General features: G+C 57.6%; 2 protein-coding genes across 2 annotated transcripts; both read right to left on the bottom strand.

Moving 5' to 3' along the window:
• Positions 1–237: 237 nt before the first annotated feature.
• LOC131816571 (keratin, type I cytoskeletal 15) lies at positions 238–4,559 on the bottom strand. The gene is made up of 8 exons (XM_059149435.1): positions 3,973–4,559; positions 3,006–3,088; positions 2,727–2,883; positions 2,084–2,245; positions 1,872–1,997; positions 1,442–1,662; positions 1,124–1,149; positions 238–597 (listed from the first exon to the last, which is right to left on the bottom strand). Exons 1-8 carry the CDS (start codon positions 4,474–4,476, stop codon positions 503–505), a joined length of 1,374 nt encoding a protein of 457 aa, XP_059005418.1. The 5' UTR covers positions 4,477–4,559; the 3' UTR covers positions 238–502.
• Positions 4,560–9,233: 4,674 nt separating this feature from the next.
• On the bottom strand, positions 9,234–13,554 carry KRT19 (keratin 19). The gene is made up of 6 exons (XM_059149440.1): positions 13,041–13,554; positions 10,834–10,916; positions 10,448–10,604; positions 9,982–10,143; positions 9,742–9,867; positions 9,234–9,610 (listed from the first exon to the last, which is right to left on the bottom strand). Exons 1-6 carry the CDS (start codon positions 13,470–13,472, stop codon positions 9,356–9,358), a joined length of 1,215 nt encoding a protein of 404 aa, XP_059005423.1. The 5' UTR covers positions 13,473–13,554; the 3' UTR covers positions 9,234–9,355.
• Between the last annotated feature and the right edge of the window lie 2,507 nt (positions 13,555–16,061).

Genomic DNA, 16,061 nt, shown 5'->3' with positions numbered 1-16,061 from the left:
TTGGGTGCACCCAGATGTTCTGAGGATAACCCCAACTCCTGCTTCCATGACCACTGGTTGGAATAAGCCAGAACAGCAAGTCACCTGTGCAGCCTGAGTTGGTCCTAGGTGCCCTAGGCACCCCAAAGAGTGAATTAAGACCATACAGGGAAAAAGCCAAAGTAAAAAGAGATGTCAGCCTGTGAGTCCTAGACCCACAAGGTCCCCAACAAGAAAAACTGGACATACTACCAAAGATATTTGCAAAAAGAAAAGCAATTCTTTATTGCATGGACACATGGCACAAACAACCTTGTTACACAATCCAGCGGCTTCCTGCCCGTTGCTGCTCAAAAGCAGATGGGGAGAGCTGGAGGGGAGTGGGAGGGGGAGCACTCAACAAAGAGGGCTTCACCCTTTGAAAGCAGGGACTAGGGTTTGCTCTTCTGGCCCCTCTAGCCAGTCCTCCACTCAGCCTGGGAAGCGGGGAGGTGACGAGGGACATCTCTGCTAGACCGGGCACTCAGACCTCTCTCTTGCGAGAAGAAACCACCTTCCCATCCACTGTCTCCTCGACATTGATGCGAACTTTGCCGCCGCCACTGCCTCCCAGGGATGCTGTAGGAAGAAGGAGCAAGCTTCAGAGTGGGGGACCCTCACTTTTCTCCCTCCCAAGGCAGCCAGGACCTTGGCTAAGCTCAGGGAGAACTGGACAGCACCCTGGAGAATGGCCACTGGCCAATCCTTCCAGAGTGGCCAGGAGGTCTGGTGTTGAGTCACTCATCATAGAGGCAGCTGGTAGCAAGTTATGCCCCGCAGTGAGCAAGAAAGCCAGGGATTTAACTGCAAGTGAACAGGAAGTGACTGGGGGCCTCTTAGCATTAAATGCAAGAAGGTGGGCCCTGAGTGGGCCCTGGGAAGCTATTCCTTTGACAAAGCCTGCTCAAGCTGAAAGGTTCTCAAGAAATCTTTAACCCCCACTCTGCTGGGGCTGATAGAGGGTCCCTGTGGAAGAGATGTAGATGGGCGTGTCCCTGCCCAACTGGCATGTTGGGTGTCTTTCTCCTTCCAGCCCATTCCAGAGGGAACGGTGGCTTCAACAGCCCCCTTGCCACCCCACTCAGGAAGCCTGAAGCCTTCTTACCTTCTCTGGCGCCAATGCCAGCCATCCTGAAAGAGAGGGGAAGCTGATGTAAGAGAAGGGCGTGAGCCCGGGTCTCCGGAAGGGAGTCCCCGGTGGCTGGCCAAGCAATCCACTCCAGCGGCCCCCACCACCAGCCGCACATGTGACTTCTCTAGAGGCTGGGACATCCTGAAAGCCTGTCCACACCTGCCACCCTCAAGCAGATAGATTCCGAATCACACTAACACCCCATCCGCTTCCTTTTCGCTGTCCCACTGCTGTCCGGGGAAGACCAGCCGGCCCCTCCCTCATCCCTCCCCCCTGCACTCTCGCCCCCACCTGGCGTCCTGGCCCTCCAGCAGGCTGCGGTAGGTGGCGATCTCCTGCTCCAGCCGCGACTTGATGTCCAGCAGCGTCTTGTACTCCTGGTTCTGGCACTCCATCTCATTGCGGAGCTCGCTCAGCTGGGCCTCCAGGCTGCTGATGAGCCCCTGGATCTGCTGCAGTTGTGTGGCATAGCGGCACTCCGTCTCAGCCAGTGAGCCCTCCAGCCCGGTTTTCTGGGGGCGGGCAGCAGATCAACAGACTTATCAGGCCAGGAAAGAAGCTGCCGCAGCATGTGAACCAGCATTGAATGGAGGACAGGGGAGCCCCTTGGCCGGGGCTTGGGAACCCAAGACTTAACCAGCCCTGGATGATGGGAAAGGCCAGGTGGCACTGGGGCAGGCTGGGGCAGGCTGCAGGTGAGCTGGGGGGCAGGTGGCCCTACCATGCTGAGCTGGGACTGCAGCTCGATCTCCAGCCCCTGCATCGTGCGCCTCAGGTCTGTGATCTCCGTCTTGCTGGTCTGGATCATCTCTGTGTTGGAGGCCACCTCCTTGTTCAGCTCCTCTGTCTGTGGGTCACACACAAGACCAGTGAAGCCCACAGGCATCCTAGGAGACCTGGGGAGCTGGGGCAGGGCTGCGAGGTCAGGCCCACCTTGCTGAAGAACCAGGCCTCGGCGTCCCGTCGGTTCTTCTCCGCCATGGCCTCATACTGCTCCCTCATCTCGGCCAGCACGCGGGTCAAGTCCACGCCTGGTGCCGCGTCCATCTCCACGTTGACCTGGCCGGCCAGCTGGCTGCCGTACTCCTTCATTTCCTGCAGGGTGGACAGGGCCCGTTTAGGGACAGCGGGCTGACGGGAGAGCTGGGAGCCTAGGTTCCCACAGGCCCATCCTGGCTTTGTCCCTAACTCACTGCACACCCTTCGCATTCCTGTGTACCCACCCCAGCCTCTGTTTCCTGCTGAAGGTGAAGAGGTTCAATCACGTGGGCCCCTTGGCTCTGAGGGCCTCTCTTCCTTGCCAGATGCTACAGGAGGACCTCAAGACAGTGTAACCCCCTGTCTGAGCTCATGACACAAATCAAGACAGCAGGTCACACTGGCCCCCTGGCCCAGCTATGGATCTGAGAAGGAAAGGGGTCCTGGGTCCCCAAAGGATAATACCCCTTGTTCTCCATGGGGATCCCTGTTTTGCTAGAGGGGAGCATATCTGAACCACTAAGCCCTTCTGCTAACTAGAAGGAGGTGCCGGGGCCCCACTCTGCCTCCCACCTCCAGCAGCCCTGCCAACCCTCACCTCCTCGTGGTTCTTCTTCAGGTAGGCCAGCTCCTCGTTCAGGCCCTCAATCTGCATCTCCAGGTCGGTCTTGGCCAAGGTCAGCTCGTCCAGCACCCGGCGCAGACCGTTGATGTCGGCCTCCACGCTCTGGCGCAGGGCCAGCTCGTTCTCGTACCTGGGAAGAGAGAGGGAGCCCAGAGGAAGGAAGGGGCTGTTGGAGCTGCAGGAAGGAAAGAAGGCCGAGAAGGGAGGCGGGGAGGCGGGGTATCCAGGAGGGGAAAGGAGGCAGGAGCGCACTTGAGCCTAAAGTCATCCGCCGCCAGCCGGGCGTTGTCGATCTCCAGGATGACCCGGTTGTTGTCAATGGTGGCCGCCAGGATCTGCAGGAGACAGGGAGTCGGCCCCTGGAGCAGTGTTCTGTCTTGCCTGGTGTCTCCCCACCCTGTGCCCCAGGTCAGACCCCTGGCCGACAGTCTCCCCACTGACACCAGACCCAGAAGCCTGTAGGCTCCCCAAGACAGAGTTCAGACGCCCCTCAAGTACCCACATGAGGTCTTCCTGCACGCCACCCTTCCTTGGCCGTGAAAGACCAAGGAATCCAGAGTGCCCAGACTCCCCCGTGGGAACTGTCTGGCCAGGAGGGGCTGTGGTGGGGTTCAGGGGGCTCTAACAATAGCCCTCTCAGGGATAGTCCACCAGCCTGCCCCGGTCACTGGACTCCAGCACACCTGGACACAGCCATGGACCCACAGAACATCCCCACAGCCAGGAGAACCCCAGAGGGCAGGTCAGAAAGGCATGCTGCAGCTGAGGAAACTAGTCCAAGTGGGCTGGAAGGGTGAGTAAGTGACAGGCAGAGCACATCATGAGTTCGAGGTATTCTAAGCCCGAATACTGCTTTGGGCACCAAAGATATCCTCAAAGGGTGAGGCAGGTGGTCCTGACCTTCTGGGCTCCTGAGGCAACACTTAACCATTCTTGCAAAAGAAGCAAAGAGGGACTGGATGCAGAGCCCTGCTGGCGTGTGTCACTGCCCCCACCTCGGACCCCCTGGTCCTGACCAGTCTTGGGATCTTCCCACACCACCAGATGGAGCGGATGTGTGCCAGCATCCCCACCGGGAAAGCGCTCCCTGCTCTCCAAGCTATACACCGACACTCACTGCCCAGGCAGGAAAGCATTTCCTTGAGGCAACTGGAGCGCTGATGTTACAGACATCAGCACCAGCCACCTGCTCCCGTCTCCCTGCCACCTGAGGACTCACCTTGTCACGGAGCTCCTCAATGGTCTTGAAGTAGGGGCTGTAGTCCCGCTCCGGGCTGCTGGGGCTCTGCTTCTGGTACCAGTCCCGGATCTTGACCTCCAGCTCTGTGTTGGCCTCCTCCAGGGCCCGCACCTTCTCCAGGTAGGAGGCCAGGCGGTCGTTGAGGTTCTGCATAGTGATCTTCTCATTGCCAGAAAGGAGGCCTCCATCACCACCACCGTAGTCACCGAAGCCACCGCCAAAACTCCCACCAAAGCCACCTCCAAGGCCACCCCCAAAACCACTACAAGCCCCTCCACCGAAGCCGCAGCTCATGCCGCCCCCATAGCCCCCTCCTGACCCCGAGGAGACGAACCTAGCAGAAGAAGCCGAAATAGTGCGGCTTCCACCGCCCCCACAGAGACTCCCCCCACCAAAACCGCCTCCCCCAACCCGGAGGGTGCCCCCCCTGGTAGAGCCACCCCCAAAGGTGGAAGAAGAGGTCTGCAGAAATGTGGTGCTCATGGCTGGGTGGCTGGGGAGTTCTCAGCAAGCACAGAGGCGCTGGCGAGGAGGAGGCTGGGCTGAGAGCGGAGCGCTGCCCTGTCACCCCCCAGCCTGGGGCTCCTTATATACCCCTCCGAGGAGGTTGTGGGACCGTGTCTCCTCCCCCAAAGGGAGGCCAACTCCCTTGTTCAAACGGGACTGCCTGCACACCTCTTCAAGGCTGAAGTGGAGTCTCTCTTTCTTTTTTTTTCAATGCAACAAAAGAGATGATTCAGAATGAATGGTGTTTTGCCCCCAGGGCCATGGTTTTAACACTTCGCTGGCAGGTTATCTCCACACTCTGGGAGAACCTGGAGAGTAGCGAGTAGTGGGGAGAGTAGCGGGGAGCAAAGCCGTGTCACCCTACAGCTCCCAGGGGTGGAGCAGCTCAGGCCCCATCTGTCCTCACCAGACTTCTCTGCTGCCACCAGGCCAGGACCCTCCCCGCAAGGCGGCTAGCTCCCCTCTCTCAGTTTGGGGAGAGTGCTCTGTGTTGTCCCACTCTCAGACTCCAGGGAAAGCAGTGGCCTGGGGGTGGGGGGATGAGTGGGGGGAAGCTTTGCAGGGCTTCTGGGGACAGGCTGGGTGGGAGGTCATGGGTCAATTTCCAACTAAGGTGATCAGAGAGGCCTACACATGTCACTTCCCTGACAGGTCAGGACTCTCCTCCACCAAGCCTCTTCCCCTTCCCCCCCCCCCCCCCGCCCAGCCCCCAGCCCCGTTGGCCTGGCACTCTCACAAAGGCCAGGAGGCTCAGGGCTGACAAGGCGCTGATTGATAATCCCGCCACCTGCCAACCGCACATGTCCCTGAACCTTTGCTTGCTCCCGGGACGCGTCGGGGCAAACCTCTGCAGATAAGACTGAAGCACAGTCCAGAAAACCCCTGCCTTCTCCAGAGGGAGGCATGTTCCTGCAGAGCAGGGCCACATGAACTCCTTTTGTCCCATCAAGCGCTTTGGGGCTGGGGAGGGACCTGACTCCGAGGGCTCTATGTGCCTGAGTGTTGGGAGGGAGGATTCGGGGACGCCTGGCAGGCAGATTGGAAGACACCTCTTCTCAGAGAAGGACACTGAGGCCAGAGAGGGAAGCTGAATGACCAGGGGCCTGTTTCAGGGATACATAATATATAAATCCTGGCCAGCCGGCACCGGCTCCAGGGCTCCAGGGGAGCGGGGGTGCTAGGGAGGGAAGCAAAGCTGATCTGAAGAATCAGAAGGATACTTGGTCCAGAGCTGACGTGCAGTGAGCTCTGGAGTCCCTCCGGCGGTTCAAATCCTGGCTCCATCAGTTACTACCTGTGAAACCCGTGGCATGTTCCGGTGGCAAGGGGCACTCTCAGCTTCCACCAGAGGCCTGAGAGCCCCCAGCCTGCCTCCTCCTGCCTCCCTATCTTCTAAAGAAGCAGACAGTGGGGCTCAGGACCTGGGGTTCCCCTGCGAGCTGGGGTGGTACAAGAAGGAGCTCAGGCCGAGGTGAGTGGGGGTGGATGAGCCGGCCTCTGAGCACTGAGCGCAGACAGGGCGGTATTGTCTCGTGGGTGGGTGGGTATTGTCTTTTCCTCCGAAAGAAAAATAATCAAACTCAGATCAGCCTCAGCTCATTAAAGCCTCTGCAGACATCACGGCCCCAGCAATTAACAAGGGAATGATTACACGCCATCGCCCCAGGCTGCGCAAGGGCTGGGCCCCAGCCAGCCCCTCTTCTGCACTCTGACTCCCCTCTAGCACCCCTCGAGAGATGGCTCTCACACGCTATCTGGCGTGGCAGCTGCCCCAGTCACAGATCCCTGTTTTCAATGCAAACAGCTCCTGTGAGCTCAAGGTCTTGGGCTCATTAGCCCCAGATGGGGAGGCTGGGCAAGGGTGGGGACCCAGCTCTGTTTGGCTCCAGCCCAGGCTGCAGCCCAGGGCCCTGCCCCAGGCAGCACGCCCAGGACGCTGTGCCAGTTTCTGTCCTTGGCCCACTGCAGACGTGCCGTCCCCGGGGCCTTCTCTCCTGGGGATGGCATGTGCAGCCCAGTGGAAAAGCCTGGGCTGGACTCCACCTCTGGGTGTGACTACCTCTCTGAGCCAGGTTCCCAACTTAACGTTGGGCCATCTTTCCACATATATGAGGAACTCAGGATAGTCCGAACAACAGAAGGAGTTAACTGTTTAACAGATTTAGAGTTTTGGTTTTACAAAATGGAAACCGTCCTGAGCACGCACGGCGATGCTGGTGGCACCATACGTGAACGGACTTCAGGCCACAGAACTGCCCGCTTAACCATGGCTGAGATGGTCAATTACAGTGTGTGTATTGCCGGAATACACAAAAAGACAATGGAGCCATTAACACTCAGTTTTACTGGGGAGTGCCACTGAGCATCCAGTGACACACAGCAGCAGCTCGGTCCTCGACATCCAGCCTCACTCCCCACTCCCCGGGGCCTGGATAATTCCTCCTCTATTAGGTATGTGGCTTACTTAGTAATCCAGCTGCTGCTCTCAGCCTCAGTCTACCAATCTGGAAAATGGGAATAACCCCCGCCCTGTCTGCCCCGAAGGGGTAGAGCGATGCCTGTGACTGACAGGAAACGCTCCGCAAACTGAAGCGGTCACAAGGACCAGCAAGGAGGGAAAGACCCGCCCCCTGAATCCTCTCCCCTCCTCTCTCCTTCCCTCCCTCTCCCTCTTCTCCATCCCAGCCTCTCTGTCAACAGGGCACCCCTGGTTTCAGCTCCGTAACTGAGACAGACAAGTGTCCCAGCTCTTGCCTCCCCCCACCTCCCCCCCCCACACACACACACAAAGGAAGGCTTCATTCCTGACATCCAGACCTGCTACCCGGTCACCTGTCCCACCTGTGTGGGGCCCAGAGCCCGCCCCACAGCCACATTCCAGGGGCCTCTGGGGTATAGGGAAGGGTTTCAGCTGTGACAACAGAGACTTTCATGAACAGGGGACAAGTATCTGGGCAGTCCCAGCCTGGGGGTGAGCCAGACCTCTAACATTAAGCAGGGGCGGGGTGTGGCTGTGGGTGCCGGAGGCCACAGCAGAATAGCTAGGGAGGGGCCGAAGGAGCTCCTGGCCCAAGGAGGGAAGGAAGAGCTGGGCTCTGGGGTCCCCAGTTCTGTGACCAGAAGCGAGTTAAGGAACGTCTCTAAGACCCATAGGAAACTGGCAACAAGAGCGCCTCCTTCAGGGTCCTCAGCACAGGGTACGACTGGATCTCAGCCTCCTTGGTACAGCGCTGGGCACTCTCGGCGGCCACGTGTGCCCCTCCAAGAGACCTTCAGAGGGCACAGGGTGCAGTGTTTCCCCCCCAGCCTCCTCCAGCACAGGATCAGACAGATCCATGGGGCCTAACAGACCCACTCAGCCTGAACCTCTCAGCCAAGGGGAAGTGGGACTACTTATTCACCTTTAATTGGCCTCAGTTCTTGGCAGCTGAACTGTAAACCACAGAGGCAAGACCATACCCACACAAGGGCAGAGTTAGACCGAGAAGCTGGGACTTAGGTTCCTTTGCTGGCCTGGGACCAACTTCAGGCAAGCCAGGTTGGGGGTCTGTACGGGAGGTCTGGGTCACAGCTGGGTCCCGTTCCGGGCTCTGGGCCCAGGTATGAGCTGGTGGTGGGCGTAAGGGGCTTCTGTGGGGCTGCCCAGGGATGGATGAATGTGTTAGTGCATGCACACACACACACACCAACAGGTATACCCTCTTTGGCTTTCTAAGTGGGAGGCCTGCCCCCATCACTCAGGCTCTGACCCACAAAACCCCAGGCTCTCCTTCGGTTAGGTGGAGGAATGGATCGATAGGACCTGGCCCAGAGGACTGCAGTCCCAGACCCTCACATGGAGCAAAACTGACAGGTACTAAGGATCTGGCATAAGGTGCATCAATCCCAGGAGACTGGGGTATAGGGTGGCACCATCAGGAAACTTTGTTTCTGGTCCTGGCTCTGCCATTAAGTCACTGTGTGACCTTTGACAAGTTACTTACCCTCTCTGAACCTGTTTCTTGCTCTATAAGATGTTACTCATCTGAACTGCCTTTTAGGGTTGTTTGATCAAATGGTTATATACTAGGTGCTCAATTAAGCATTAGTTTCAGACACATAAATATATACCAACCCATGAGGAAGTGAAGTGGAGAGAAAACTGAACCTGAAGAGAAAAAAAAAAACCCAGTTTCAAATCCCACCTTTGCCATGTTAGAAGAGTCACATATATAACAAAACACTTAATCGCTGACCCTTACTTTACCCATCCATAAATGGCGCCAATGTGGGGTGCCTGGGTGGCTCAGCCTGTTGAGCTTCTGATTCTTGGTTTCGCCTCAGGTCATGATCTCCTGGGTCCTGGGACCTGGCCCTGCGCTGGGCTCTGTGCTCAGCAGGGAGTCTGCCTAGGGATTGGATTCTCTCCCTCTGCCACCCCCACCCCAGTCATGCACACTACCCTTGTTTTCACGCTCTCCCTCTCTCTTTCTCAAATAAATAAATCTTTCAAAAATGGGCGGGAGCCGGGGGAGCAATGCTTGTTTCACAAGCCTGTTTTAAAGAACAGGAGGTTAAATAGACAAAGAGTTCCGCAAACAGGAATTACCCTACAGTAGCTGCTAGTGAGCACCCTCCCACCGGCCCCTGGGACAGGCAGGGTGCACTCTGATCTAAATAAAACCAAAACAGGCTCAAGAAGTTCTGGCCCATCTCTAACGACCAAAAAAAAAAAACCAAACCCAACAACCATCCTCAAGCCATAAAACTTTATTGGCAGGTCAGGGGAAAGAGTCAGGGGTAAGGTCCCTCCCTTCCCACGGCCCTACCCAGGGGTCCCCTCTGCAGGAGAGCGGGAAGCCAGGAGGTGCTGGACTCAGAGTGCCTTGGGGGTGGGCAAGTTGTTGTATTGGGCGTCCTGGCCCTCCAGCAGGCTGCGGTAGGTGGCGATCTCCTGCTCCAGCCGAGACTTGACGTCCATGAGCTGCTGGTACTCCTGGTTCTGGCGCTCAGTGTCCGCACGCACCTCACTCAGCTGGGCCTCCAGGGTGCTGATCAGAGTCTGGATCTGGGCCAGCTGGACTCCAAAGCGGGCCTCTGTTTCCGCCAGCGTGCTTTCCAGAGCAGCTTTCTGAGGAGAGGGAGAGGGAAAGAGACTCAGGGGAGACTAGTTCCCGGAGAGGGCAGGGGCACAGCCACAGCCCAGGCCATGCAAGGCTTCGTGGGCTCCATTATGCATCCCACTGGACTGGGCATACGGACCATGCTTAGCTGAGACTGCAGCTCGATCTCCAGACCCTGGAGGGTGCGCCGCAGATCCGTGACCTCCGACTTGCTTATCTGCAGCTGCTCTGTGTTGCCAGCCACCTCCCGATTCAGCTCCTCGGTCTGCAAGAAGAGAAGAGGCAGAAGGAATGAGCACTGAGGCAGAACTCTGCCTGAGAGCATGAAGCTTTCTCTCCCTGCCACCTCCCCCAAGGACACCTGCTACCCACTGCGTACCCGGCTGATAAACCAGGCTTCAGCATCTTTTCGGTTCTTCTCAGCCATGACCTCATACTGGCTTCTCATGTCACCCAGGATCTTGGCAAGGTCGATGCCTGGAGCGGAATCCACCTCCACGCTGACCTGGCCCCCGACCTGGCCTCTCAGGACACTGATTTCCTGGAAAGACACAGCAGAGATGGGCATGTTAGAGCCCAGAGCCTGCTGGGCCTGGGCCAGATCACTCCCCCATTCCCCAGATGGAAGGGGCTGGTTCAGGGGCAGACCTCAGAGCCAGCACCACCGACAAGACAAACTAGTGGACCGTCCATCCACTGCTGGAGCCCTGGGAGCCCCGCTCCACACCCGGGGCCATACCGAGGGTGCAGCAGGTACGGCCAAGGTCAAGAAGATACAGGATAAAAATGTCTTCAGCCCTGGGAAGTTGGGGTGGGATGGAGAGATGGCCCAACCTGAAACCCACCTCCTCATGGTTCTTCTTCAAGTAGGCCAGCTCCTCCTTCAGGCTCTCGATCTGTATCTCCAGGTCACTCTTGGCCAGGGTCAGCTCGTCCAGCACCCGCCGCAGGCCGTTGATGTCAGCCTCCACACTCATGCGCATGGCCTGCTCCGTCTCAAACCTTTCAAAGGAAATAGATATGGTCAGAGCAGCATTTCCTCTGAACCCCTGAAGACTTCCCCGCATCTCCCGCAGGGTTCAGGAGTCCATGGGGGGCAGTTGCTTCATGCCACCTAGGGGGAGTGAGGACAGAGTCTGGTCCCCCCACTGCACTAAGCCCCCAAAGGACCTGGGATCGCCCCTCCTTCTCTGCCCCGGCTTCAGCAACCCACCAAGGCAAACATACTCACTTGGTTCGGAAGTCATCTGCAGCCAGACGGGCATTGTCAATCTGCAGGACAATCTTGGAGTTCTCGATGGTGGCACCAAGAATCTGGAAGATAAGAGGCAGGAAGTTGGCACCAGTTTAGTGTACTGGCACTGCCCACCCCCTTTCTTCCTAGGAAAGAGAGGAGAGCAAATGAGTATGCCTCTAATCCCTAGAGACCAAAGCCCAGCCATGTCTCAGCCGTCCGTTGGCCAGCTCTCTGGGAGGTCTCGAAATCAGTCCAGGCCCGGGAGCTGCAGCAAGAGAAACCATCATCAGGGACGCTGAGCCAACAGTAGAGCACGGGTGCAGGAGGACAGGGAGGTAAGTCTGGGAGGAAAGTGTCTGAGAACTGTACCCAGGGAAACTCTAAATGGTCTTATGGGAGGCAGTGTCTAGCGATCTGCCGACCAGATGCAGTGTTGGGGTCCTTTTGTCCATAGCCCCATTCAAAGCACATTCTGCCTCAGGAAAGTCCCATTTCTTGGGTATCAGTTATGTGCCAAGCACTTTGCCCCTCATCTTTCACGCCAGGTCAGTGGGTATGCCTATTTTATAGAGGCAAGAAATGAAGCTCAGGATTCCTTGTCCAAGTTCACCCCGGCCTGAAATCCCTCTGCTGTGATGGACATATTTACGCCATTGATTAAGGTACTTGGGTTTATGTTTTTCAAAGAGCAAGTCATGACTCATTAGTCATTGTACTGGGAGGTAATTTGCATAGTTTATTTAATGAACTTGAACAGAATATAAAATATGAGATCACCCACAGTACAGTAAGTATTGTTTCAAGAAAGTTTCGCTAGGGCACCTGGGCTTTGCTCAGGTCATGATTTCAGGGTCCTGGGATGGAACCTTGCACAGGGCTTCACACTCAGAGGGGAATCTGCTTGAGGAAACTCTCTCCCTCTCCCTCTGTCCCTACCCACACCTCTCTCTCTCTCTCAAATAAATAAATCAATGAAAGAAAGAAAGAAAGAAAGAAAAGAAAAAAAAAAAAAGAAAAGTAGGGGGAGCCAGGCTTTCTCAGTCGTTGAACTTCCCAGGGTCCTGGCTCCCTGCACCAGGCAGGGAAGCCTGCTGCTCGCCCTCCCACTACCTCTGCTTGTGTTCCCTCTCTCGCTGTGTCTGTCAAATAAATAAATAAAATCTTAAAAAAAAAAAAAAAAAGGAAATTTGCTTCCATTTTGGGTGTGTGTAGGACAGAGAATGGGTGAAGAAGATACATGGTAAAATGTATTATTGTCAGGTTACAATTTAAAGTGTGTAAGCAGTATTCTATTTTGTTGTTTACCACTCTAGCTGTCCCTCCTTGTCCACACGTCTGGTTAACCTGCTCCATGCTCGAGGCACCCAGCACCTGGCCAGCACTGGGCGACATCGTGGGGAGCTGCATGTTTGGAGCCCCAGCACGTGGGATCATTACATGTCCCGCTGGTTACTGATATATTTCTTCCAGTCACCCTGCATGCCTTTAGGGGCTCCCTGTTAGACCTATGGCTCCAGCACCCCCAACCCCGAAAAGGACGGGGCTGAGGCGGGGGGGGGGGGGGGGGTGGCTCTGCGTGTGTTATCTCGCCTTTACCAGATCCTTAGGCCATTAGCATATGTCCCCTCCCATTCTTTTCTGAAGTTTCTAACTATGCGGTGCCCTCCTGCCCCCAGCCCGGGCGGGGCAGGAGGGGCTTCAGCCTGAGCCTGATGGAAACCAGAGCTGCCCCACCAGAGAAAAGGAATGCAGACGGGCCCATACCGGGGGCAGCAGAGGGTAGGTTCGGCCCGGGGTGGACTGCATTCCTCTCAGGCCAAATTCCTGCTTGTCCCTGCTGCAACTGCGCCCCCAGCCAAGGCCCCTGGGCAGCCTACAGCCTGGTCCCACCTCCTCCCACTCCTCCGGACCCCATCTCCCAGGCCTCCCCACCCACCAGCCCCGCCCCCGCCGCCTCGGCACACCCCACCCACTAACCCGCCCCCTTCCCGATACCTAGACCTCCACTTCCTGCCCCATTGTCCAACCCCTCCTTACCTGCCCCTGCTCTCGGCCCCACCCTGCGGCCCTCCCACCTTCTAACGGGCTAGCTCCCGCCCGGCCGGGTGGTGGCGCGGGTCCCTCCTCCGGCCTCGCCCGGCCCGCGGGGCTGGCCAGGTTTGCGCTACAGGTGCACCTCCCGCAGCTGGGCCGCCGCCCACCTTCTCCCGCAGCTCCTCGATGGTTTTGAAGTAGTGGCTGTAGTCGTGGGCCGGCCCGGGCCCCTGCTTCTGGTACCAATCCCGGATCTTCACCTCCAGGTCGCCGTTGGCCTCCTCCAGGGCGCGCACTTTGTCCAGGTAGGAGGCCAGGCGGTCGTTGAGGTTCTGCATGGTGAGCTTCTCATTGCCCGCCAGCAGCCCGTCGGACCGGGCCCCAAAGCTGCTGCCGAAGGTCCCGCCGTAGCCCCCGCCGTAGCCCCCGGAGGACGAGGACACGAAGCGGGCGGAGGACACAGACACGCCGCGGCCGCCCGAGCCCCCGTGGATGCTGGGCGCGCGGAAGGCACTTCCCGCCCCGAGGCGCAGGGAGCCGCCGCCCAGGCCCCCGAAGGACGAGGTGGCGGACGACTGGCGATAGCTGTAGGAAGTCATGGCGAAGGAGGACTCGGGCGACACTGGTCAGAGGAGCAGCGGTAGGCGAGAGGAATGGCGAGGGCCTCACCTGGCGCCTTTTATGCCCGGGGCGGGCGGGGAAAGGGGGAGGGAGAAGGGGCGGATATCTGAGCCCCGAGGAATTTGCAGGCTCCTGGGTACAAATATGGGCTTTCTTCCAATTGGTCAGTTCCTGGCGGCTCTACCTCCAGCTCTTCCTTCCCGCGGCCCTGCGGGGAACTGCCCCACCCCAACTCCTCCGGAGCCCCGACTGCACTGCTCCTCACCTCCCAGCGCACTCATTCCTTTCTTCGCCCCCATCACACACAGAGACGCCCTCATTCACATTCTGACCCTCCCCAGTCTTGAAACCCCCCAGGAATTAAGTGCCCCAGAGAGTAGACTCCTAAACCCTGTCCTCCCTCTAAACCCGCGTCACTCAGAGACCCCCCCCCCCTCTGGAATTATGTTCTGAAGCCCCTTTCTGGGGATTGGAGTTAAACACTTTCCTTCAATACATTCAGGAGATTCCTAAACCCCACTTGGAATTACACCTCTCAGAGCCTGCCCCTTGGGGATTCACCCACATCCTGACTTCCTCTCAGTCCCCCAGAGGAGGGTGCCCTGGCCGCTGGCCTCCAGAGACAAAGCTGCCCCACCCTGCTGGAGCCAGACAAAGCCCAGGGGCCACCAGAGGCTCCTGGGGACAGCTGCAGGGAGGCTTCTGTCCCTGGACTGTAAGGGACTTCCTGGCAACCCCAAGCTCAAGCCTGCCCCCACCTACCCCCACTGGGGGCCTCTTACCTCCCACCCCTCCAGAACAACCCCAACCTCCAGCTCCAAAATCATGCATTCATTCATCACAGATTTCCTGAAATCATGATGGGGGGATCTGAGCCTAAAGGAGGCAAATAACTTGCCCATGAGACATGTAGCACCTGCCACCCAGAGAGGGAAAACGGGTTGGGATCCCTCCCTCCTTGTGAGCATCTGGAAGGAGTGTGTCAGGCTCAGTCCTGGATCTAGTCCCTGGATCAGTGAGTGGGCTGCTAGGCCCTGCAGGGTGCTCCCAGACAAAGCAAACAGCTTTGATAATAAGAGGAAGGAGCCCTCCTCTCCATGATCCCCGCTCTTCACCCTGCTCAATAACTCTACCCATCCTTTCTGATCACTTGAAAGGGCCGGGCCCCCGACCAGACACTGCCTGCGCCTCACCCCAGTTCCTGTCCCCAAGTACCTCACCCCTCCTCAGAACTGCTCCGGTGGTTCCTTAGGTCAGAGCAGTCACATAGTTGCAAGATGGGGGCCCCAAGCCCTTTGGAGACGCTGTTAGGGAGGTGGGCCAGCAACAGGCCTCAGTTTCCCCCAGTGAAATCTCAGCCCTCCTTTTACACATCATCACCTGGATCACCTGTGGCTAAAGGAAGACTTGTCCTAGCCTCACCATTCCCCAATAAACTGCCTTCCAGCCACCCACTTATCCAGGAACAGGGGCAGGAAACTGCCTACACACCCCGTAATCCATCGGAGCAGCCCTGACCCACTCAGGAAGGCCAGCCTGAGGCTGTTTAAACTAGTGAATCAGACCTACAAGTGGGTCCGAGGTGCCTGAAAGGGAAAGGAGACGGGCGTGATCCAAGCTGGCCATGAAAGTAGGGTGCGGCTGGGCCTTCACAAAGGTTGTAGCCGCCAGGGCTGGTCTGAGGTGAGTCACCCTTTATTTGACCGTGAGAAGGAGGCCTGTTCCTCATGGGCCAGATAGTTGCTACGCACACCAAGCCCCAGTTGGGATCTCTGGTTTTCTGGCCTGATAGGAAGGACTTTGTGTTAAGAAACAAAATAACAGAACCAACAATCCCCACCCCCAGATATTAAGGGGTTGTGAGTTCCTTAAACTCCAGAGGAGCTTCGGGTCCCAGTGCCCACCCCAGGGCCATAGTCCTAAGAACAACTGACTGGGGGTGTCCAGGTTACAGTCTCCGTAGGTCTCATCGGATCCTCTGGTAGCCCCGCCCATTTCACACAAGAGAAAACAGAGGCTTCAAGAGGAGTAGTGACCTGCTGGGTCCCCAGCCAGGTGTGTCAGAGTCCGGCTTCCAGCCTCTCAACCCTCAGCCCTGTGGCCTGGGTTCCTGAATGTGACAGAGGCTCTGCTTTCCCCTCCAAAGAGGTCCCAGTTCTAGAACCACTCCTTTGGGTCCCATTTCCAAAGTCGTATACCAGTTGCCAGGGCAGGAAGCCCCAGACTGAAATGCAGGTGGAGTCAGCAGGAATCCCCCATTCCCAGTCTCTTCCCAGCAGAGTCCCCAGCATCTTCCACCATGACCTGTGGCTTCTGACCAGTTCTCTGATTCATCAAGAACTCAGGAGAACGATCTCTACAGGCTGCCTTCCCCAGAGATGGAACTGAGGGCGTCAGTAATGGACTGCCCACCACCAGGAGTCTCAGATCCGCTCCTGGCCGTTTGAAGGCAAAACCTGACCAGAGACACTCCCTTCCCAAGCTCTGGTCCCTGAGCCAGGATTCTGTCTTCTCCATGGCAGGTGCACACAGGGTCAGGAGGGGGAAGGGAATATAAAAGCATGAAG

Source organism: Mustela lutreola, chromosome 15, assembly GCF_030435805.1.
Source record: "Mustela lutreola isolate mMusLut2 chromosome 15, mMusLut2.pri, whole genome shotgun sequence".
Lineage (NCBI taxonomy): Eukaryota > Metazoa > Chordata > Mammalia > Carnivora > Mustelidae > Mustela > Mustela lutreola.
Note: the sequence above shows the minus strand (reverse complement) of the source record. Positions and strands in the feature narration are given on the sequence as shown.

Coding starts and splice junctions, on each gene's coding strand:
- LOC131816571 (XM_059149435.1), bottom strand. CDS start 4,476: ATGAGCACCACATTTCTGCAGACCTCTTCTTCCACCTTTGGGGGTGGC. Junction 3,089..3,972: donor TTGAGGAGCTCCGTGACAAG/GTGAGTCCTCAG, acceptor TGTCTCCTGCAG/ATCCTGGCGGCCACCATTGA. Junction 1,663..1,871: donor TGCAGTCCCAGCTCAGCATG/GTAGGGCCACCT, acceptor GCCCGCCCCCAG/AAAACCGGGCTGGAGGGCTC.
- KRT19 (XM_059149440.1), bottom strand. CDS start 13,472: ATGACTTCCTACAGCTATCGCCAGTCGTCCGCCACCTCGTCCTTCGGG. Junction 10,605..10,833: donor GCAGATGACTTCCGAACCAA/GTGAGTATGTTT, acceptor TTCCTTTGAAAG/GTTTGAGACGGAGCAGGCCA. Junction 9,868..9,981: donor AAGCCTGGTTTATCAGCCGG/GTACGCAGTGGG, acceptor CTCTTCTTGCAG/ACCGAGGAGCTGAATCGGGA.